We start from the raw sequence: 24877 nt of genomic DNA on the forward strand, positions 1-24877 counted from the left end.
CACCAACCTAAGGAGTTTTGCAGACTCTAAACCCCCTCCATTAAAGACTGATCCAACTTATACCTTTAAATTGCAAAGTATAATCCTCATCTTTAACTTAACTATAAAAGTGCACACTTTATGCTAGTATGTCATCTCCTCCCATTTCAGTACTTATAGATGACATCTCCTTGAAGTTTAAAGTTTAACTGCATATTTTTGCTGAATGAAGATATCCTTATATGCAAATGAATAGAGCTGTTAAGAAGTGTTGGCAAAGTGAAATTTTTCACTAATAAAGTCTCAGCTCAGCGCACAAGAATTATAGCAAGACTCAAATTTGAGCCCAGATACAGAATAGTTAGAAAGAAAGCAGTTCAATCCTATAGGAACTATACATCAAGTTAGCCCTCAAAGAGGGATGGAAGATAGACCAAAAAGACAAATTGTGGAAAGGAAAACTGAGATTGAGCAGCCATGATTTGGAATGTGACAGGAGGGGGAGTAAGAGGATTGTGGGAGAAACTGATAAAAAGAAAGGGTCTTTGCCCTCTGAACTCAGTTGAGTGAGGTGCAAAGACCTGGAGCTCTAGATCCCAACCTGTGGAAAAATCTTGCCTCCATTTCCCTTACCCAGAAAAAGAGAAAAGATTCCTGTGTGAGAGTATCCATTAGAGGAAGAACCAAACAACAATTGCTACTAAAAGGGGCTGATCCCTTAACTTCAGGGGGTCACCCTGAAGATCCTTTCCATCCCTTGACCTTCCCAAGAAGGACACTTGTCATTTGTTTAGTTAGGATAGAGACAGCGACTAGCTAAGAATAGATAAGCTGAAGCTGAGCCATTTTGGCTCAACTAAAGAAGAAGCAAAGAAAACTTGTAGGGTCTCCTATTCCTACAAACCTATCGCCTTTCTCTTATTACTAGACTTATTAAACCACTTTGAAAAATAGAAACTTGCAGTCAGATTCAAATTGAAGTAGAACAAAATAAGAGAGGGTGGTGAGCTAAGCTAGCCATTTAGCCTTGACTAAACAACAAAAGTAAGCAATGACAATCTGCCCACCAGTCAAGGGGGACTGCTGGGGTTTCAACTAACATTCAAGCCTTGAAGAAGTAAAATCCTTTATTCCCCAGAGGTCAAGTCATTGAGACCCTGATCTTGTCCTCCTTAACCTAACATTTCTCAGGGATACCTCTCTTGTGGGTTGAATATGAGGAAATTACAAAGATAGTCTCTCAGCCCAGAGGGTACTTATTCCACACTGGCCCCCCATATTCCACCTATCGCTTCATCTCCTCCAGTCCTTATTACAAACCCTTCCTTATCCCCTGTACCTCAATCCTGACACTGTGGAGAATAACAACTGACCCAGAAGAGATCAATCACTTCTTCCAATATAGAGACACAGAAAAAGTCAACTAAAGCCCAGCTTGGACCAAGTATAGGAGAAAGGTGGAATCAGACATTTCAAGTAACCAGAGAGAAAAATTGGGCTTAGGAGAAACTACAAAGAAACATCCCAAATCAAAGATCAAGAGGACCTGCTTCCTAAACTAAATTAAACTGAGATCCATTTCTACAGTACACAAACATCCATCTAATTAGAGTCTGTACCCTTATGAATCTATATAACTGTAATAAAATACTTTTAATCATCCTCATATTGGCAGGCCTGAAAGAATGTTGGTAGTTAAAACTTACAAGAAGACTAACAAAAAAAGAAGGGTTATACAGATTCATGAGGTCATAAAACACAGAAAGTCCTTAAGGGAGCTCACAGCTGTTTGTCATCAATGCTGTACCAGAAGACATTACTCTAATAAAGATATGTAAACTTACTCGAAAAAAGATATAATGTGGACCGTGAACAAAACCCACAAAGATGACTCAAGTCACACAGCCATATTTAACAAGTAACTTTACTCTCTGGATCAATACCTTTATTCATTCCCATATTACACATTCAAATTACTGTGTGATATCCTAAGAGATAACTAAAGTATTGTAATAATGTCACCTGTTGATTCTGCATGATCTTTGCTAGTCTGTGAGTATCGTATTGTTTTGGTAGAGAAGGAATACAGGTGTCTCCTTTCTGAAAGTTCTCATCTTCTAGCCATAATATAAATACATTGAAGAGCCTAAAAGATTAAAAAAAGAAAAAGAGTAAAGGATGGATAAAATGCATTATACCTCTCTTTACACAAGAACTATGCAGAAACTATATTTTATCTAAAATAATAAGAAAAGATCAGGTTCCCAGAGCTAATAATAATTCACTATATTGTATTAATTTTAATTATGTCTATTTCTCTACCTTCATAGGAACTACCTTTATCATCTGAAAAATGAAACTAGGAAAAAAGGAAAGAATAAAGGTGATTAAAAAGTATATATATATATTCTTTCTCTATTCCAGGTTGAATGCTGAAGACTATTTAAAAACATACTATCTGGGAGCAGCTAGGTGCCACAGTGGATAGAGAGCCAGATCTGGAGAAGGAAGGACCCGAGTTCAAATCTGGCCTGAGACACTTCCTAGCTGTGTGACTCTGGGCAAGTCACATTCCCATCTGCCTAGCCTTTACCCTTCTGTCTTAAGATTTGTTAATGGGGGCTGCTAGGTGGCTTGGTGGATGGAGAACCAGGCCCAGAGACAGGAGGTCCTGGGTTCAAATGTGATCTCAGACACTTAGCTGTGTGACCCTAGACCTTATAACCAATATTGGTTCTAAGGCAGAAGGTAAGGGGATAAAAAAAAAAGTTGTTATTAGGACAGAAAGGGTTTAAAAAAATTAAAATAAGACTTTCTATTATATCTCATCAGCTTCACCCACTCATCCCCACCAAAAAACTATCTATTTTAGAAAAGAATTATAAATCTGAACATTTTCCTTCATAAATGGGAATGATAAAGAAATTCTTCTAATTTTCTGTTCTAAATTTGCTTTAAGTGGTATTATATAGAGATATAATACATTTAATTAAACAAGACTTCATTTGAAATCATGGTTAATAATGACAGGTTTAGAGATATAGCCCATGATATATAAATAAGTTAAATAAGCTTGTGATTTTAACCTGATATCATTCTCTTTCCATAAAATTTAAAGCTGAAAATTACTTCCTTCTGATTATTGAATGGAACATAGGGTTTGGACATCTTATACCACTCCACATTGTCCACTTCTAGCTTCTGACTCATAAAGAAATGGAAGAAGGGATCACAATTATTAATAAGCATTTATTCCAGGTACTATTTGACAATGGTGATATAAAGAAAAAATAAATCAATCCCTGCCTTCAAGAATCCCCCTTACATTCTATAGGGAAAATCATACATACAGATATAAATATATATAAAATTAACACAAGGTGATTTTCTTAAAAGAGAGCACTAATAGCTGAAAGAAACAGAAAAGGATTCATGTAGATGGTGATATTAGAGCTTTAAAGGATGCTAGGGATGCTAAAAGGTATCGGTATAGAAGAAATGTATTATAGGCATGGTGAACAATTAACAAAAAGATATAGAAATAGGAGATGGAATGTCACATGTAAGGAACAAGAAGGCCAATTTGGATGGATAATAGATACATTAGAGAAGTAATGTATAAATAAACTGGGGCCAAGTTGTAAATGACATTAAACAGTACATAGAAGAGTTGATATTGGATCTTGTTCATGTTTGGCAAGTTTCTAATAATAAAAAAGGAAAATTTTAAAAACCATTGAGGGGGGGGAAAGCCATCAAATTTCACAATTAAGAGACCATGGGAAACTCTGGAAAAAAAAATTCAGCAGAATAACTACGCTGAAAGTGATATTGTAAAGTTTGGAAGTAGGAGAAGCAGAGATAGTTGATAGATAGCTCTTTCTTTTCCTTTTTTTCTTATATACTACATGTAACTCACCAGGGATAGAACTACAGTACTTGCTACTGTAAGAGAGAGAAAAGACAGGTAGTAGATTTTGTAAAAGTCTGGTGCAGGACTTTGCAGAAGAGAGTTGGCACATGCACAGAACTAAAAGAGAAATTCCAGAGTGTGAGGAAGATATAAAAAGAAACTCACAGAAATAGTTAGGGGGAGAGTGTTCCTGTCTCTTCAAGAAGTTTGAAGAGATCACTTCCTGCTGTTGGTCTGACCAAGAAGGTTACCTGACTTTCTTTGGAAGCCACTGGTTCCTGTTTTCTGTGATCTAGTCACCCAGCCATCAAGTCATCAAGTGAGATATCCTTTCTACTTTGTCTTCACTGTAGTCATCAATTGAGTTCCTGAGATCCATTGCCATAAGGGATTTTATACCAACTAAGAAGAACCCTACCAGAGCCCAGTGACCTGTCTGTGAGAGTGAGGCTGCAGCCATTTTGGCTCAGGCCCAAGAAGATGAATTCCTTAGTTACCTTACTCTATCTGCTACTGATGGACTATAACTCATCAAAAATTAAATTTGAGGACTATTTAGATCAGGAAGTTAGATAGGGTTTTGTTTTGCTTTTTTTAACAGTCAGAGAGAGTGTAATTGAGGCATCAAGATCAAGAAGACGATTCCATGAGGGGTCCATAGATTTTGGGAGGAAATTTAGAGAGAAAAAATTAGGGTTACCTTTTCCCTGGTTCTCCATCCTTTCCTGAGGTAAAGAATAAACCAGTTTATTGTTTTATATCATCAAGAGGCAGTCAGATTACATCTCAAACCATCATACTGTACATGAGGCCTACCATCTGGACCTACAGCCTGTAACCAACTAAAATGAGGTTCAGCACTGGTTCAAACCAGTTGTCACAAACAATTTAAATATATCACAACTCATGGCCTCTACCACTCTATTGACTGGCCTAGGAACTTTGGTTGGCTCCCATTAATAACCTAAGCCAGTCTTTCCTTTCTTGGGCAACCTAGTGGCTCCCCACTGATGCCTGACTTATGTGGACATCCACCTAGTCCACTGCAGCTCAGGACTCCTGAGCTCAAAGCCCTGCAGCATCAACCACCCAGGACAAGGAATCACAGTCTACCCCCCAACACCTGCTAAATAGCTTGTTCCTAGAGTTCAAACTGAGAAAGAGAAGAGATATAACATATGATAGCTTGAAAAGATGGGAGATCAAGTAAAGGTTTTTTAAGCTTGGTCAAAACCTGAGTGTGTCTGTAGACAGCAAGGAAGAAACCAGAAACAGCAAGAGATGGAAGCTTAAAGAGAGCAGGGAATGACTGGGAACAATCAGTTAGAAAAGTCAGGAGGGGGATGGGATCAAGGATGTATGTGAAGAGATTGGCCTTAGCAAGAAATGTGACACCTCATCATCAGAGTCTAAAGTGAAGGAGGAAAGAATGAGGCATATTGTCAAAAGCTTGTGAGATATGAAGAAGCAGAGGGAGCCCATGGAAAATGATCTCCCTTTTCTCAACAAAAAATGAGGAGAGATCTTCAGCTGAGAGGATGGGGAAAGATTTGGTGTGGGATATTGAGGATAGAAGAAAAGGGGGAAAGGACAGTCATAAGGAACAGAATATACATTCTTTTTGAAAAATTAGAGGTTTGAGAAGCACACTACAGCCTTCATTTTAATGAATTTGGGCAAACTACAGCAAAAAGATTTCCAAATGCTGATCAAGTAAAAAGGTGTCTATGGTTAGCTTAGGGTAAAGCTACAGCTTGGACCAAAGCCCCAGAGCTATGCACAAGTCTTAGGATAGTTCTGACATTAAGATGAAATTTGGGTTAATAGAGAAAATTCTAATCAAACATATAATATATAAAAGATTGGGTAACCTTAAAAGTGACAAGGAAAAAAATAATGATTAGTGAAATGGATGGGATTTCTTCTCAAGGCTTGCTCTTTAATAGTTTAATGTTTAGCTGCTTTAATAATAAAGAACTGTATTATTAAAAAGGTCAAAGACCACATTAATCTTTTAAATACACCTAAGTTTATACCACGGCTATAGCATATAACTGCTGATGTCACTGTAGTTAAGCTATAAGTTCAGTTTCTGAACTGTGAATAAATGTCTTTGGAAGCTTAAGTTATAAAACTAATTAAGTGACAACAAATGTGGCAATAAGCCTAAGGTTTAAGAATGATCAGGTACTCATATACATCAGTCCAAATGGACTGACTTAAATCTGGCCCACATTGCCCCCCCATTAGACCACTGAACTGGGACAGTCTCTTCCCACCACTCAACAAATGCCTGATTTTAAGACAATAACACCCTGCATTGCAATAGCCAACAGACACTATATCTAACCCCCTTGATGAAAGAAAACATGCTCTTATGGAGCTGACTTTACCTCACAAGTTCTGTATGAAGCTCTGGGGAAGTCAGATAGCCAGCAGAGCAGGCATTGTTTTCACCTGGCCCTTCACCGCCATCTGCTGGAACTCGGAGGGCTTTACTGGCAGCATGATGGAAATCGGCCACTTCAACCAGACGTTTCTTCATTTCTTTCAATAGATTAATGTGGGCTGGACTTTGAAAAAATCGTCTTCCAATACAACCATCTACAGGCAATCTTGAAAAAAAATGTAAAGAGGGCTTCTAAGCTATTTAACAATTCATTCTACTTAAAATCAAATGGTGTATGCTCTTTAGAGCTGCCCTAGAGAAAGGTACATGCAGAAACACTGAGATGCCCTGCTGTGGTCTACAAATTAATCAGTATTTTAACAAACATGGCTATACAAAAACCTGCCTATTTACCTTACTGGGTTATCATTAAGCACGAATAAGATGGCAGACATTATTTTTCAAAAGTAAAAATTCTATGAAGTACCATCATCAACTTTCCCAAATAAAGCAATCATTACTTTGACTAGGAGAAACTTCAGAGATTTTTATGGATAAAACAACTGTTATCTGCCTGTTTTCCAGGATCCCAACCCCATTCTAAGAATTCACTGTCAATAAAAAGTTAGTTAGCCATGTATCTGGTGGGCTCCTTTTCTTAGCAGAGGAGTTCTGCATGCTGAGACTATAAGAAATGTAATACCTGTGCCTCTTTCTCTGGTTTTTGGTGTCTCTTTCTCATTCAACTCTGGTCCTTAGGGCCAGACACCCAGAAGGTAGTGAGCTGACAGGATATATCTATTATCTGAGATCCTTAAAATTTTACAAATGTTATCCTATCCTAGTAGAGTAAGCTGACATTTCTTATTCTAAACTGAAAAGTTCTCATCAAAAAATAAAAATCATATTAGAAACTGCCAAAAAAAAACTAACTTATTAAAGCACAGTCTGCACTGTCCATTCACAAAAAGAATATATCTCAAAGCCATTCCCCTTGGCAATGGTCAGACGAGAGACAAAAAACTCCTTAAGACACATGGACTGTTTGTTCCTACTAACCTATGTAATTTATTGCAGGTTCATATTTTGCCCTGGACTACTGAAAACTGATCTCTTTATTTCCAAAATTATGATCAGCTTCATATTAGTCCAAGAAGCTTTTTTATAGACCAGTTCCAATTACTTAATAGATTTCTGAATTTTAAACAGATAAGAAGGATAAGTCTTCCCAGTCCATTTTCACCATTCAATACAGTCAATCACTCCCCTAAAATTCATAAGAACTAAAAAATTTAAATATCCTTCTAGAATCTATAGGAACTAAGTAATCTAAATATTCCTAATATACATTAGAGATAGGACTTGTTTTATATAAAAAGAGAAAGTCTGTGAGCTATCTGGGGGAGATACGGAGCAGGAGCTAACTCCATACCATCACTTCCTTTCAACATATATTAGTCATCAATGTTGCTAACTATTAGGGATATGAAGAGTGTTATTCTAGAGTACTGGCACCACTTCTACTATATCCACCACCTCCTATACAAAAACATACACATATAAACTGACATAAGACTACAGAAAGAAAGCCATCTTTGGTGCTACAATCTGCCAGAGAGCCACAGAAGTAATTAATCAATTTCCCTATTTATTATTTTCTTTGAAACTCAAGAGAAAATTTTACTCACATGAAAAAATTTAGTGATACAATACACACATGCATATATATAAAATGTGTAATTTAGAAAGAAGTAAATATGTATACATGAAAGAGGGAGATCGATACTCATATTTTTTTAACTAAAAGGTCCATGATTAAATAAGGCTTGAACACTACTGGTCTAGATAGTTCTTAAAAACTTTTGTGTCATGGGCACCTAGGTTAAGGTGGTAAATCCTGTGGACCCCATCTGAGAAAAATGTTTTAATAGGCATATAAGATATAGAATTACAAAGGAAATCAATTGCATTGAAAGTTATTAAATATTTTATTAGAAAACAAAATTCATAGACTCCATGTTAATAACTTCAGATTTAGGAGACATCTGGATAACTAACTCAGCTTAGAGTTTCTAACTTTAGCATTCAAAATTTATAAGGTTAACTGGTTGTTGTCCTTCATACTTGAAGAGAACCAAAATGACAACACTATATAGTGTGTGTCTAATTGTGGCTGATGTGACCAATATGAGCTCAGGAGGTACTACCTAGGTCAGGCACAAGAAACTCATGAGTTAGAATGATCCCATAAGCAATTGCTCAAAGAGGATCATAAATTGGAAAAAGAATACAGATAAGTAATATTTAGCATAGGAAAAAACATAATTAAGGTGAAAAGTGATAATCAAATAATGGTTCTAATTCACATATAAGAACACAATGTAGGAGTGTATTCACAGGAATTTATTCTAGATAGCAAGTACTTTACCCATACTGAGGTCCTGGTCGGTAAAGATAAAGGAGAAAGAATTTCTGCCAAATAAGTGGCAAAAGAGGATGATCAGAAGGTGTAACCAAAGCCTGATGAGCCCAACGATAAATCAGTAGTCTCTGAAGCGATGGTACAATAGGCAACTTCAACTGTGCTTGGGCTTTCTAAGAACAGGAAAAAATTTATTTTCAACAACTTATAGATTCAATTTGGTCAGTCAAAAGACACTATATTAAGGTTCTAAGAAACTTGGGACACAATGCTAAATTCCTACAAAATATGCAAACAGAATGGTTGAGTATCTTATTTTCAACTGAGTTTGACAAACAACAAAATATTTTTATATTAAAATAAATTTATAAACTATACTCACACAAACTATGCACACATATAAACCTCCATTTTATGTCTTCTCCAGATCTGGGGGTTTCAATTTTTTTTTTAAATCTAAAATTACAGATTTTTCTACTAAAGAGGAGTGGAATGACAAAGTAATGTAAGTTTCACTGTCAAATAATGACCTATCTTTGGAACATAGAAGTTCTGAAGAGACTTCCAAAAATTAGAAGTACCTCAAAAGGGGCATCAGGATGGCTCAGTGGACTGAGAGCCAGACCTAGAGATGGGAGGGAAGTCTTAGGTTCAAATCTGGCCTCAGACACTTCCTAGCTGTGTATCCCTGGGCCAGTCACCTAACCCCCATTGCCTAGCCCTTACCACTCTTCTGCTTTAGAATCAATACACATTCTAAGTGGAAGGTAAGGGTTTAAAAATTAAAAAAAAGAAAAAGAAAAAGAAAAAGAACTACCTCAAAAGAGTGGGCACACTATATAAAAAAGTAAAACCTACTTGTTGAAAATCTTTAATATTCAAGAAATTGGCTAGGAGCCCGCTACTCTTTTTGTAAATAGAATATTTTTGTATAATCCACAAGCTAAGAATGGTTTTAACAATTTTAAATGCAATAAAAATTTATTTAAAAAAGCAAAAACCATTCTTAGGTCACAGGTGCTATGGGTCATAGCTTATTGACCCATCTAATTCATGAAACCAATGGTACCCATTTCAAGCATGTAATTAAAACACTATCCCAAAACAATTATATTATGGCTTCCACTTTTAAATAAACCTTGAAAAGGAACAGCATAAGTGACACCTATAAGCTTTTTAATAATCCATGCTATTGTTTTGTTTTCCAAACATTTATTCCTTTTAAGTTACAAAAACTAAAGAAGCATCTATCCCCATCAAGAGCTCAACCAACCTCCATTTCAAACACATGAAATGATTGCTTTCTGCACCTTAAGAGCTTGCTCAGGAGTGAAAGTAGAATTAATAACCAGCTCCCCTTCAACAACTCTACGAAGCTGAGAATCTTCTTCAAAGATAGACTCCATGTTCAGGACAATCCAAGCAAACCAAACCTGCAATCACAGTAAATAATAAGAGGCAATGAAAATGATCAGTTTTTTCTGAATAAGTGACTATGTTGTAAATATATAATCCAAGAGTATTCTACTAATTTATGCTAATCATGTAGCACAGTTTCTTTATTCTTTTCTACTCAATCAAAAAATATTTACTTAAGGTGAGTGGTGTAAAAAGACTACAGTTAACACTCAAAATAAGTGGCAGAGTCAGGACTTGAAACATAGTCATCATCATCATCATAATTACTATTATTATTGTTGTTGTTACAAATCCAGGCCAATTTCCAACATGCCATGCTGCTCTAGGTAAAACAAACCAGAGTAAACCAGAGGGTTTTTTCACATAGAAAAAGAGTGGAATCTTGTGCTAAAACTAAAAGACCTTGAGAATTAATTTTCCTCCTAATTGAAAGTACCACTGCTTTACAACCTACTTGCTCTAAACAGGAACAAATGTCACCTTGCTTGGACAAATCTCTAATAGCTAGTATCCCTATAGTTTACTTTTTTTAAGCCTGAACATTTTTTTTAAAGCCCTTTCCTTCCGTCTTGGAGTCAATACTGTGTGTACTGGCTCCAAGGCAGAAGAGTGGTAAGGGCTAGGCAATGGGGGTCAAGTGACTTGCCCAGGGTCACACAGCTGGGAAGTGTCTGAGGCCAGATTTGAACCTAGGACTTCCCATCTCTAGGCCTGGCTCTCAATTCACTGAGCTACCCAGCTGCCCTTAAGCCTGAACATTTTAAATAACCAGTACTTCTGAGTATTACAATCCTCACCATTGGCCTCAACTTCTTTTTCTGACCTTCTTATGATATACTTCTCCTACCCCTAAACAGAGCTAAATTAGCCTTTTTTATCCTTACTCCCACATTAACAGAGCATCTCCCATCTCAGTGCTTTAGCCCTTTTCATCTTTGCCACTTAAATCTCTAACTTTTCAAAGGTCACCTCAAATGCCATTTCTCACAAAAGACTTTTCCTATTATTCCTAATGCTAATACGTCTAACCTCAAAATTACTTTGGGCTTATTGAATATATTCTGAGTATCTATATATGTGATGTCTAAAATTGTAAGATGCCCCCTGAAGTCAGAGACTTTCATTTATGTCTTTGGAATCCCTCTACCTACCATGATTCTTGGCCCATAGTAGGTGCTTAATAAAAACTTGTCATTTGATTCTGTATTTAACAGAAAGATGAAATTTAAAAAAATAAATGAAAAAAATGTTTAAAAAAAAAAGGTTTGGGGAGCTTTCCAAAAAACATTTTAAGTCACTAGAATCAGGTAACATAAGCAACTTTATTTTTTGCCTTGCCTTTCTTTTACCATCAGAGAAAATATATTTTTATAAACTATTTTTATTAGTTTCATTTATTTTGGTAAAGACTTATGATTTCATTCATGTATGAAATTATCTCCACCAATATGGACAGAGGTTTCATCAGCAAAACCTGGGGTACATGTATTACATTTAATAAAAGATTGTTAATTGGGACCACTAGGTAGCAGAGTGAATAGAACACCAGGTTGAGAGTTGGGAGGATCTAGGTTCAAATCTGACCTCAGACACTTCATAGCTGTGTGACCTCGGGCAAGTCACTTAGTTTCAACTGCCTAGCCTTTACCATTCTCTTCTGCCTTAGAATCAATACTTATATCAATTCTAAGATAGATGGTAAGGACAAGAAAAGAAAAAAGAAAAGTTTGTTAATTGAGTGAAAGAATGATAGAGGAAGCCACAAATATTCTTAGTTTTGTTCATATTTCAGTGATCTGATTTTCCTCTCTCTTCATTTTGATCAAATTAGCTAAAATTTTATCAACTTTGGTTGTCCTTTCAAAACACTTGGTTTTAGTTTTGCTTACTTATTCTCTGGGCTTTTCATTTTCCATTTAATCTATTTCTGCTAATTTCTGAAAGTTTCCTTTATGCTAATTCTGAGTTTATTTGATGATAGTCTAGATTTTTTTATTATATACCCTAAGTCCTCTCCTTTTCCATTTTATTAACATGTCTTTGTCAGGATAAATTTTTTCCTCTGAAGATGGCTTTAGTTGCATCACAAAAACACTAGAATCATTCCCTTTTGCATAGTTACTACTTTATTTTTTTCTTTGATAAATTCATGATTATGAAGTCATTAATAAAGTCTCAATTTAGGTCTATATCTTCTGCTTGTGTTGTCTATATCAGTTCCTATTTTTAGTGCATTATGGTGTATTATAAGAAAACAATTTTATTTTATAATAAGAGTAAGGAAAACTGGTAGGTAAGACCCTAACACTCTTAAACCAACTCCACCCAACTTCTACGCCTCCTGCAAAAGGAGAGCTCTTCTTTCTCTTCTCTGGGACCTGACTACAGCAGCCTGATCTTAACTAAAAAAAAAAAACAAAACTATCTGACTCTAAACTAACCTATTTACTCTGGATTAACAAAAAGAGGGAAAAAGGAAAGCCTGGGTTTGACTATACTATATAACCCAAAGTCTCAGATGACAATCTTTGGATTACCTCAGCCCAAGAGGATTTCTGGCAGATGGATAACTGGCAAATGATCTTTGTACTCAGGGAAACAAATTCTCATCCAAGGAGTCACTAATCTCTCCACGAGATTTAAGACTACCAAGAGAAATTCTGTCAGAGCAAAAACACCTCCTTCCAGCTTGGTGGAGATCAGGGCAGAGTGTGCAAATGACAGTTAATTGCCAGTAAAACTCCCACAATCCTTCTCTCCTTCTCAGAATCCTCTCCCAGGCCTTGTATCCAAATTCTCTTCTTCTCTTCTTATAGCTAATCCATAAAATGCACTCTATCCCTTACCTATTTCCTACAGTATAAAGGATAGTTGAGTATTTCTGCTTTCATTTATTCATATTTTTTGGACCACAAATATTCCCATAAGGCACACTAACTGCCCTATATGGAAAAAAATTAGGTCTCACTAAACACTGTTAAAAGCCTTTCAACTAAGTATTATCATGTGATAGAAAAAAATTGAATAAGTAATGGAGTTATTTATTCAGTCATACCACAAATGAATAAAATATAAATCATTAAAATTATATAGAGATTAAAAACAATGTGGATGGCATAACGCTAAGAACTAGTCACTGCATCCCTAAAGATTCATATAAGATTTCTTTGCCAATGCAATAATCTTATAATAATCCTTTAGAAATCCTAACAATAGTGACATTATACATTATTTTTGAGTTTAAAAAGAGCTTCACATATCTTACAACATTGAAGCCCTGAACTAACCCTATGTGCAGTAGCTATTATATACAGGTAGTATATTATCCTTATCTTACATAAGAGAAACCAGATGGTATAAGAAATTCAATGATTTGTCCTGGATCACAGAGCTATTATTTAAATCTAATCATTATAATCCCAAAACTAGCACTCTTCCTTTTCTACCACCCTGTCATGGGACAACTTTGTGGTTTATGGACAGCATTCCAAAAGCAGAAGTAAACATCTGGCAAAAAAAACACAAGGAACATGTTCAAAGGAAAGAGGCTGAGTGAGGGCAAGATCAAAATGAAATACAAATGCTACAGAAAGAAATCTATCATCCTTAAGAACTCTGTTACCATGACATGATTTTCCATAAAGAATGAGAAATAAACTTGGTAATTTAGCAAAAGAGATAACATGGTATACTGACTAGAGATCTGTGCTTGAAGCCAGGAAGACTTGGGTTCAAGACCCCTTCCTGATATATACAGCTGCATAGCTGTGGCCAGATAGCTTAACTTCCCAATGTTCTAGGCAACTCTGTAAGACCTGAAGCTGCAGAGGAAGAGCTGACCTGCTGAGGTAGGAGTTTATTCATACAGAGTTCCTATTCAGCAAAGAGGAATAGTAAAAATTAAAACAACCCCATCCTTCTTGAGGACTTAAAAATAGTCTGTGAAGAATTGAATTCTCTTAAATTACTTCAGACTTCCATGAAAACCCTCTTTCTGTATTAAGAAGGAATTAAAAACTGACTACGAAGACTTTTTTAACTTTACTTTTTGTCTAAATATCAATTCTAAGACAAAGGCAAGGGCTAGGCAATGAAGGTTAGGTGACTTGCCCAGGGTCACACAGTCAGGAAGTGTCTTAAGATCAGAACCCAGGTCCTCCCGATTCTAGGCCTGGCACTCTATCCACTATGTCACCTAGCAGCCCCTACGAGGTCTATTAAATAGACAGTTAGATTAATAAATTCTAGGTATCATTTCTGACCAAGATTATCTCAGGTCTTAAAAAAGGAACTTAGCTGGCTTTAATGTGCAACTTAGTGCATTATGAAATATTCTATAAGCCACTACAGCTTTTCATATTTATCTCATTAACTGAAATGGTACCAGAGTATGTGGAAAAGTAAAAGACCAAGCTCTTTTTTTCTAGAGATGTTTAATTTTTTTTTTAAAGCCTTACCTTCTACCTTGGAATCAATACCATGTATTGATTCCAAGGCAAAAGAGCAATAAAGGGTAGGCAATGAGGGTTAAGTGACTTGCCCAGGGTCACACAGCAAGGAAGTGTCTGAGGCCAGATTTGAACCCAGGATCTCTTGTCTCTAAGCCTGGCTCTCCACTGAGACACCCAGCTGTTCCCAGAATGTTTAATTTTTAAAAGAGGTATTCACTATTTTGTGTAGATCATTCTAGGAGCTCATATTGGACAGATTTCCTACCTGACTGGGAGCAGCAGCTCCCTCAATAAAAGATGGGGTCACGTTACCAGCCACAATCCAGCTCATCAAAGAAGAGAGCAAGCTCCGGTCACAGTGATAACCTAAAGCATTCTGCCCAAGCAGAATAAAAAATAAAAAAGTTGAGAAGACAAAAGTAAAGACTTTTAAGAACTTCAACTGTAGCCTCTCCTTAATATGATAATTAGACTCTAAAGCTATGATGAAAAAGTACATGTCCTGGGACTTGAAGGTATCAAGGAGTGCCCCTAAAGGAAATTTAATGAGTTCTACTTTTCCTATATAAAGTTATTTGGCTGTAGATACTAAAACTGTGTTCTTTCAATCCAATGGATGTATTAGAGCAATCAGTAGAAGATGAACACGAAGTAGATTTGGGGATGGTAGAAACATTTACAGGACAATGGACTTAACCTATGTACAAGCCTGAAATATATTCAACAATCATAGAAAACAGATATTACAAATGTTTTTACCTTGTGCTGTTGGTAAAGTAGTTTTTGTACACAATCCTCTTGTACATACTGAAAAGCTGCTTTGCACAAGTGGTCCATTAAGAAAAGAATGGGCTGTTCTCGGTACCAAAACTGCTGGCTTATGAGGGCCTGGACCCAGAATTCTAAAACAGCAACAGGTCCTACTTCATTGGGTTTAGTGCTTACAGAAATGTGGGCCTGTGGGGAAAAGGTTCTAGTCAATCTGAATGTAAATAACTATCATCCCACCTCCCCTTTCTTAGCATTCCTAAAATCACCAATAAAAATGGTTGGAATACTGCTGATGTCCATGGTATCAATCAACTAAGCAACAATGGTGCTTAACTATATATTAAATATAGTTAAAGTAGAGCTCCTATGATTGAATCAAAAGACAAACATATGTCTGAAGACAATGATGCCCAATGGCAAGACTAGATCCATTTCCTAACCTGTATCATACTGCTGAGAAGCTTCACATTTTCTCCATAATTGGTTCCTGTCAAATGCTGGGCCACTTTGTGAGTGACTTGTTGGGTCATTCCTTGAGGAATACCACTATCCAAGTGCAAAAATAGATGGAGGTATGATAAAAACCTACATATAAAATAGAAAAATAAAAGACATTCAAAGAAGTTTTAATAATTAACAGCCGGGAAATCAGAAGGAAGTGGAAGAGAATTGAACCAATTCTTGTTCTTAAGAGTCTAATCAGAATAAAACCACATGGAGAAGAAAAGGATAAGAAGGAAGGCAAAATTAAGAACTGGAAACAAAATTCCTTTGGATTGGTTTGCACAAATAAGAATAGCCTGAGGTTATTCACAAATATAGGTTTTTCAAGTAAACTTTAAGGACTTTAAGTCAATTTCTTTTAAAGAAAGCCTTCAAACATAAAGGCAAAAGGAGCTAACAATAAGCATTTTCAACAGCCCCCTCCTAAATGTAAATATCCACAAGCTAATGCACACAAAAGCATATAGTTTGCTGAGCATGAATAAAAACAGGTTGCTTGAAAAATAGCTAATCCTCCCCCCTTAAATGAAATCCTATTCCCTAACAAACTTCTGATCCAAATGGGCAAAATAGTTTAATAGGAGGAAAAAATAAAAATTTTACAAGAAAAAACATTTTTAGCAAATCCTCACAAATATCTAAATAAAACGCCTATTTTTACATCCACAGTTATGCTGTGTTGCCTATTCTCTATAATTTACAATTAAGACCCTCCTTCAACTGTCCCTAATCCATTACCCAAACTTATCTTTAACTGATTTTACTGAGCTCTTGATCTAGCTAAACTGCTGGATTCTTTAGTATCCCTTAAACATCTCATTCCTTTCCACCTCTGCCTCCTTTTTTTCCACCAATTCAGACCCCCATGTATTTTCATTAGCAGTACAAGCCCCACTTCTTCCATGATGCTGCCTTAGTCCCACTCTCAGTCCCACCCTAACTTGTTATCCCTGCTTTACATTTCCTCTATACTTGGGAATCCCACATTAATATTATTTTGCAATTATGTCATTCTATCATTACTTTATAGATGTTTCACATATTCCCAGCAAGAATCACACTAATCTCTTCCAGGTAAACATGGCAGCAGTCTAGACACAAGACTTGTCCTCTCCTCAGCACCCACTGATATAGACTACCTCAAAAGACCAAAAAAACCAAATTCATAAGAACAAAGGGACTCTACAGTAGTGCACAGCATTGAAGGCACGTGGGATTTGGCCATTTCCACACTATAAGGGGGTGAAAAAGCTCCCACCAAAACGCAAGCTGATCAACCCTGCCCTGCCCCACCTACGGAGCCAGAGTCAGAGCCAGACCATGCCAGGGGCACCTCTAGAGTGAGTAAGGGGCGCCTCTAGGTCCTTGGCAGTTGGGAGCTGACTAAGAGTCACACTAATCTGCTTCCCTCATATGTTTCTCAATGAATTGAAGATATTTAAGATAAATGTAAGCAAGTTCCTTGTTGCTATTCTGACAACTCCTTGGCTAACTATCAGCAGCACTCTTTTCTCTAAATGTAGAGTTGTTTCTCCTAATGCCAAGCTTTGGGTAATCAGAAGTTATTTTTTGAATCTTATTTAAAAAAAACTAAAAAGCCCTTAGCAAATAAACTGCTTATAAACCTAAATACAAAACCAAAAAAAAGTAATATCTTTTGCTCCACACATGAAAAGTAATTGCTAAAACATCCCCTACAGGTTATTGGAAAAAACAAAATATAATGCCCATACTACAGATGAATAATCCACCCAGCCCAGGCTATACTTACAGTTCATTCTTCAAAAGGTAATACTGGCAAGGGTAAAACATAGGCAAAATCTTATCCAGAACATGAACTACTGTTCGCAGATGCCTAGACTGGACCAGAATTCCCAACAATGGAATACCTTCTGCACAAAATTTCTCAATGCTGCCAAGAGGAAAAAAAATAGGCAATATGGTTCAAAGTATAAAATGTTGAGTCTCTGATAAGCTACTGTACTAAAAACATTTCAGCTCTTCAACATAGTTCTTTGTTGCTGCTAAGAATTTTCAGTCAGTAAATAGCAAGGTGGATAAGATTCAAAGGAATAACTATCTCCTGCAAGAGACAGAGGCCATTATGGGAGGTCTCTTTCTCTAGATAGCCACTTGATCTATTTAAAAGACATTACAAAAAATAGGTTCATATCAGCCATATCATCATGATCTAAAAATCCCACATCTGAGTTCATCCAAAGTAGAAATTCTTCTTTGTTATGTTTAATTGTTTTATTGTTTTCATCTATAAATCTGTAATTCAGCTGAACTACTATGTGTAGTTAAAAGTACATCTGCATTAGGGATAACCAGGACAAAAAAGGTAAAACACCGCCTTTAAAAGAGATAATGGGGGAGGAATGTTTTTTGGTTTTTTTTTTTTCTCCAGAAAGAGGGCACTCTTAAAGTCAAGAGAACTAGACAAGATTCCTGCATATTAGAAGCCTTCCAAGAGGCAGTTAAGAGATAAAGTAGATAGACAGACTCCAGGCCTAGAGACAGGAGAACCTGAGTTCAAATCTGGCCTCATATACCTCCTAGCTGTGTGACCCTGGACAAATCATTTAACCTCATTTGCCTAGACTTTACCACACTAAGATAAAAAAGTAAGAGTTAAAAAAAAAAAAGAAGAAGAATCTTTCCCAGGGGCACCTCAATAAAGACTATTCTCAATCTATCACTCTCTTTTCCCATTAAAATCCATAATGACGCCTTACGGTAGATTACTATAAGACACAATATAATAAGATCATACACTTTAGAGTTGAAAAAGGTCTTAAGTCAGTTTAATCCCCTCATCTTAGAGACTTAGGCCCATAAAGGCAGAATGACTTGTCTAATGACAAACAAGGAGTAAGTAGCAGACTCATGATTCAAATACAGCTCCTCTGACTCCAGACTCAGGGATCTTTCCATTACATAAAAATCAGAAGTCAAAAGTATGGACAAATATGGGGATTTGAAAACTTCACTGAGAGACTACTATTGCTTAAAGAAAATAAAAATCATGTACTTCAGGGGGATAGCTGGGTAGCACAGTGGATTGAGAGGCAGACCTAGAGATGGGAGGTCCTAGGTTCAAATCTGGCCTCAGACACTTCCCAGCTGTGTGATCCTGGACAAGTCACTTGACCCCCATTGCCTAGCCCTTACCACTCTTCTGCCTTGGAGCCAATACACAGTATTGACTCCAAGATGGAAGGTAAGGGTTTAAATTTAAAAAAGAAAAAAAATCATGTACTTCACTATGATTTTATATTTTAAAAACCTTAGTATTTTATTCTGGCTTCCCAACAGAATTCTCTTCTGACCAGTGGACATGAATATTCCAGTCTGCTTGACAATCAAACTTATTGTAAAAGAACAAATTAGCTTTCTGGAGTGTACTGAATGTACAAGGTCCTATACAAACATAAGGATGAGAAAGGTAGTACTTGTCCTCAAAGATCATGAGTTTAGATAGCCCAAATCACTTTGCTCAGGCATTTTAAATGTGTAAGACTTTAGGAACCTACACTGACTCCATCAAGGTACCACAATTTTTTTTAGGGTACTTCATCCTGGAAAAACACATATTATTAAGACAAAAGTATTATGCTGTACCTATGGCCCACAGTTGTCATGGATAAGGCTAGATAACAGCCAATGGGCATGCCTGCCTTCACAGCCTTCAGTAGGGGATGAAATGTGGGTGATTCATTCATATCTGGTACGGTGCTCGAGAAAGGAACCGTTGGACAATTCTGTTGCATTCCATAATCATTTTTGTGAAGTTTTAACCTCAGAATCAAATTCCAAGCCCATTGGTTAAATGAGGTCTCAGGTGTCTCTCCATAACGTACAATACTGGCCAAATATGAAACCTAAAACAATTTTTAAAAGATATCATCACAACAAATTTAATTAACCCCCTAAATTTCTTTCATGTTCCACTAGACACAAATTATATCCATGTGCTAGAAAGGGAATAATGTTCTCCTGGTACTCAGTCTTTGCTTTACATATGCAAAAGAAAAAATAATGCTTAACTAAACCACCACTTCATGTCACTTGCCAAATTCAGGTATCTCTTCCGTCAGAACATTCCCCCTCACAGTTCCAATATATCAGGAGTCAGCATAAGAAATTAAATAGGAATTTGGGGGGGAGGGGTTTGCAGAAGTCACAGATGGCAAAAGCAAAGGCCAGCAGACAACACGAAAAAAGTTAAGAGATTATACAGCGTATGACCAGAAAGTTTTACAATAAGGTGCTGTAAATACCCCATAAAAGGAAAAAGAAAAAATTCACAGACATCTCTGGTATGTAAGATGGGACAGGAAATTTTATGTGGATTTTCCAGGTAATGGGGGCACTACAATCCTAAACCCTGTGATGAAGAAGGGATACTTGTACTTCATAATCCAAACTGACTAAGAGACCATGATGGGCATGTGAGGAGTAGGAGAAGCCATATTCAGGCACAATTCTCCAAGGGTGAAATGCTTACATAAAGGTTTTTACTTGAAAGGCCCCTGTCCAGTCCCCAAGTTCAATATGAGTTATCTGAAACTTGATGATGCCTTGATGCAATTTAATTTTTCCAATACCCTCAAAAGGCAAAGTTTTATATAATCAATATTTAAGTAGTTAAAGGCAAAATAAATACCTGTTTTATGCTTTCAGAAAGTAATCCAGCATATGGTTTCTGAGCAAGGTACTTCTGGTAAGCTTCAAGAATCATTAAAGCCACTTCAGCATGAATAGTCTGATCCAGATGAAGTGTATCCTTTTAAAGAAGAAAACAATTATAATATGCTGGAGATCTTCCTCTAAATTTTTTTTGTATTTTGTGAGGACTAGGACAGCTCTCAAACTATTTGTTATCCTTTGGTCTAAATACTACAACCACCCTTTGCCTCATCTTCAGTCATTTCAAAAAACATTTACTGAGTGTCTATTCTACACAAGATTCTATATTAAGTACTATAGGAGACACAAAGAATAAATAACAGGATTTCTTTCCTATGTAGCTTTGCACGGTTTAAATTAAGAATTGTGACAAAATAAGAAAGCAGCTTTTAATATCTTAAGTTTTAATGAGAATATAGTAGAGTTGTAAATTAATATTATCCCTTTAAGCCAGAGAAAACTTCTAGTAGCTTACAACAATTAACAATTTAGTTTTATTAAAATAAAGATAATAAAAATATATAATAAAATGAATATAGTAAGGGAGAGAAATATAGGAAAGAAAAATACAGAGAAAGAAATTGCTTAATACCTAATTAACTACCCTATAACTACCTATATCTCCCAACCAACAACTAATCACCAACAACCAACCAGCAACTAATCACCAACCCACATTACCAGCTAATCACCAATCCACAATGACCAACTACCAACAACCAACCACCTCCCAACCCAAAAAAGATCAAAAAGCCCCTCTCAGTCCTCAGGCTGGCCTTATTCTTACCTCACTTCCTGTCCCTCTGGTGTCTACTTCCTTTTACACATCTCTCTAGGTCCCCAGTTAAATTAGAGAAAGGGATTAAGAATTCCCTTTTACAACTTATAGCCTAGTTAGAAAATTAAAACTAGTACAAATAACTATGAATAAAGCTGGTAATGTGAAATGACATTACAAATATCTCATTTGATCTTCACAACTCTGTGAATTATCATCCTTATTCTTAAGAATGAAGAAATGGATGCTGAGATGTTAAGTGATTTGGAAAAATCACACAGCTGACATATCTAAGGCAAGATTTGAGCTCAGATCTTCTTGGCTCTTCATCCTAAATTCTATCCACTGTCACCTTGCAGCCCCTTACTGTTCATCTCTTTACTTTAGGATGCTTCTCTCTTCCCATTTACCTATACAAATCTAAACCATTATTCAAGGCCAGCTAAGGAAATTCTTTTCCAACTATACAAGCTCAACCTAATATTCCTTTCTTTGAACTACTAGAGCACTTCAATTAGGAAATTTCATGAGATAGCATTTAATTTTTTCACTATTACTCTTGGTGCCTCAACTAGATCGAAGTTTCATAAAGAGAGGGACTAGCACGTGTACTACTTTTACATTTCTCCTTTCAATATCATACCACTTTCACCAACATTACAGTGATTGGGCACAAAGTAACTGTGCAAAAATTTCTAACTGATTAATCACTCAAACAATCAATGATAAATATAATGAATTAATTATTTTTCCAAGTTAGAATTATGTCATTCAAAGGCATCATTATATCAAAGGTATAAAATTTGTTTACAGATTATATAATTTTTAAGATCACCTGTTCTGATTCCATCTTTCTATGGTTAAAATAATGAGGCCTAAGGAGGGGGGTGATATGTTTTGAAAATAATAATTTGGTAGACAGATATGAGAGGGCAGAAAATATTAAGACCAAGGTGCTATACATCAAATAGCAAGCAACAAATAAATGAAGGAATTATCAATTTGGATAATCTGTGTTCACTTAAGAGAACGTTCACATGGCAAAGAAGAAAGTGAAAAAAATTCCAAATTTCAAAGTAGTTAAAAGAATTCACTTACCTTGGAAAGAAAAGCATTTCTGTAACAGCTTCATGCTTTACTATCACTAAAATCACATTATTTCAGAAGAAATATGCTTTTGAAACATAGAATCATTTATTTCTATAACACAAAGCTTAAGGCATACCTGTTCACCAAATCCCCAGTTCATTCCTTCCAAAATAACACAGGCCAATTTATTCTTCACAGCTGACAAATTGTAATTCAGTAACCAATCCCGAATCACAGCTATTTCAGAGGTAGATGGTTGCCACAGATACAAAGGCAGCTCTTTAAATAAGTATAGGGAAACCTTATTAAAAGGGGATAAAAAAGAATAAGACTGAGAATTAAGATAAAGATATGAATAGTAATAGGAATAGGAGAAAAAGAGAATTTAAAAATAAGCGTGAATTAAATTTAAAAATACACCAGGGGGCAAAAGTGAATAATATGGAAATAGATATCAAGTGATAACATTTCTACAACCCAGTGGAAATGTTTGTTGGCTCTGGGAGGGGGGAGGAGGGAGAAGAGGGAAAGAAAATTAATCATGTAAAGATGGAAAAAACTTTTTAAATACATTTTTTAATTAAAAAAAGAATTCTAAGTCGCAGCAGGACCAAGGTTGATTGGGTATCCAAACTAAATCAATCATCAAAATATGATGAGCTTCAGGGCATGGGGGGGTCCACTGGGCTGCATAAGAAAAGTCAAACTGACCCAGGTCAAAGCTTCCTTGCTGATCAGCAATAAGATCAGGCCAATGAATGGACACTCTATAACTTTCATCCTGAGGGAAAGAGAGAGATCTAGGCTCAAAAAAAATAGCTTTTTTGGATGTCTTCATTTTATTAAAGCAAGAGAAAGAGAAAACAATGGGCAATAGCAACACAAAATTGGAAACATGATTGATATATATGGCAAATTTTGTAACCTTGTTTGCAGATCAATCTTATTTTCAATATAACAAGTAGTAACTCTTCATTTGAAGAAAAATCTAATTTTAAAATGCAGGTTTATAATAGTGTTAATGTGAAACAATAACTTCTATGACAAAAAGATTCAGTACAAATGTCCTTTATATAGTAAGTCCTCAAGTGTGGTCCAAAGATGATTCCAAGTTACAGAACTTTTAAGGGGCATGCTTTTTATTAAAATCAAAATAAATCTGTATTCTTCTATGTAACGTTACACTCCTGTTTCTTATATTGTGGTGTAGACATGACTCTGAGTTCTTAATTATGCCAGCAAACGGCAAACTGGAAAGCAGTCTGATAGAAATTAAGTTTAAAGCAATACCTCATGGCATATACAAAAATGACCTTAGAATGGATACATGGCAGATATAAACGGTCACATCCTGAACAAATTAGGAGCAATTTGCTTTTTTTTTTTTTGATGAGGAAAAAGTTTATGATCAAACATGTGATTACCAAGGATAACAAAAGATAAAATGGACAGGTTTGATACATAAAATTTTAAAGGTTTTCCACAAACAAACCAAATGCAATTAAAATTAGAAAGGAAATGGGTAACTATTGAAATAGAATAATAAACTGAAAGGAAAACTATTACTTATTGAAATAGAAAGATAAACTGAGTGAAACTGTTTCTTCTTGCAATGACTGCTGTTCTCTGGCTTTTGACTAGAGAAAGCTGCTACAGGAACCTAAACCTGCTTATTAGTAATGAAGGTAGGAATGAGAAATGCTGAGGGATGCCACACAGGAATACTGGTACACAGGGGATTGCTCTGGAGTTTACTCTGGGGTCTACTCTGGGGTTTGTTTTGGGGTTCTGCCTATTGATCCCCACTGATGGCTGAAGGATCAGTATATCTTTCTAAACCTCCTCCTACCCCCTTCACTCCCTCTCTCTCCAACCCTCTTCTCCCTTGCCTCCCTCGCCTCCCCAATCTTCCCTCTCCCCCTGAGTGAACTACAACAGATACTAGTTTTCTTTCTCAGATAAGGGGTTTATTGTGATAACAGGATGGGAAACTGAGGTAAGAGGGATGAGGATTTCCCTAAACTACAGGGAAAATTTTAGGAAGGTTTGAGGAAGTAATCCAGTCACAAACTGTGACTCTAAAACAATTAGGGAGATGGAGGACAACAGCCTTTTAAGATCTTCTTTCTTTTTCACAAGAAATCAGTAAGGTCTCTCAGCTTAACCCCAGAAAGAAACAAAGTTCAAAGCCTTTCAGTTTCTCCTGGCCAGCTCAATTCTCAATAGACCACCAACTCAAAAGCCAAGTTTCTTTTTCTTATCAGCTTCAACTACCCAGAGTCAGAGAGACAGAGACCAAGACCAAAAGCCTTTTTTTTCCCTCTCAGTGTGGCTAGAAACCCCCAACTGCCACTCCTGGGAACATTCCATTGGAACCTTCTCTTGATTGACAGCTAGAGGTAGGTCTCCAGCCTTGGTTCTTGCAAGTTCTCTCTCTCTCCCCATGCCTCTACTACACTATGGAAAAAAA

At 36.2% G+C, this 24877-nt stretch overlaps 1 protein-coding gene across 5 annotated transcripts in view; it reads right to left on the minus strand.

Annotated features, from left to right (window-relative positions):
* EPG5 (ectopic P-granules 5 autophagy tethering factor) overlaps positions 1 to 24877 on the minus strand; it is a 171946-nt gene that overhangs the window by 81585 nt on the left and 65484 nt on the right. For all 5 annotated transcript variants that reach the window (XM_007486619.3, XM_056824380.1, XM_056824381.1 and 2 more), the window contains exons 14-24: positions 22544 to 22708; positions 20518 to 20637; positions 19473 to 19732; positions 17620 to 17760; positions 15785 to 15929; positions 15333 to 15530; positions 14839 to 14949; positions 10014 to 10136; positions 8710 to 8876; positions 6286 to 6507; positions 2002 to 2125 (exon numbers count right to left, since the gene is read on the minus strand). In XM_007486619.3, the coding sequence (XP_007486681.1) occupies positions 2002 to 2125; positions 6286 to 6507; positions 8710 to 8876; positions 10014 to 10136; positions 14839 to 14949; positions 15333 to 15530; positions 15785 to 15929; positions 17620 to 17760; positions 19473 to 19732; positions 20518 to 20637; positions 22544 to 22708 (1776 nt within the window). The remainder of the gene's footprint in view (positions 1 to 2001; positions 2126 to 6285; positions 6508 to 8709; positions 8877 to 10013; positions 10137 to 14838; positions 14950 to 15332; positions 15531 to 15784; positions 15930 to 17619; positions 17761 to 19472; positions 19733 to 20517; positions 20638 to 22543; positions 22709 to 24877) is intronic.

Source organism: Monodelphis domestica, chromosome 3 (assembly GCF_027887165.1).
Source record: "Monodelphis domestica isolate mMonDom1 chromosome 3, mMonDom1.pri, whole genome shotgun sequence".
Classification (NCBI taxonomy): Eukaryota; Metazoa; Chordata; class Mammalia; order Didelphimorphia; family Didelphidae; genus Monodelphis; species Monodelphis domestica.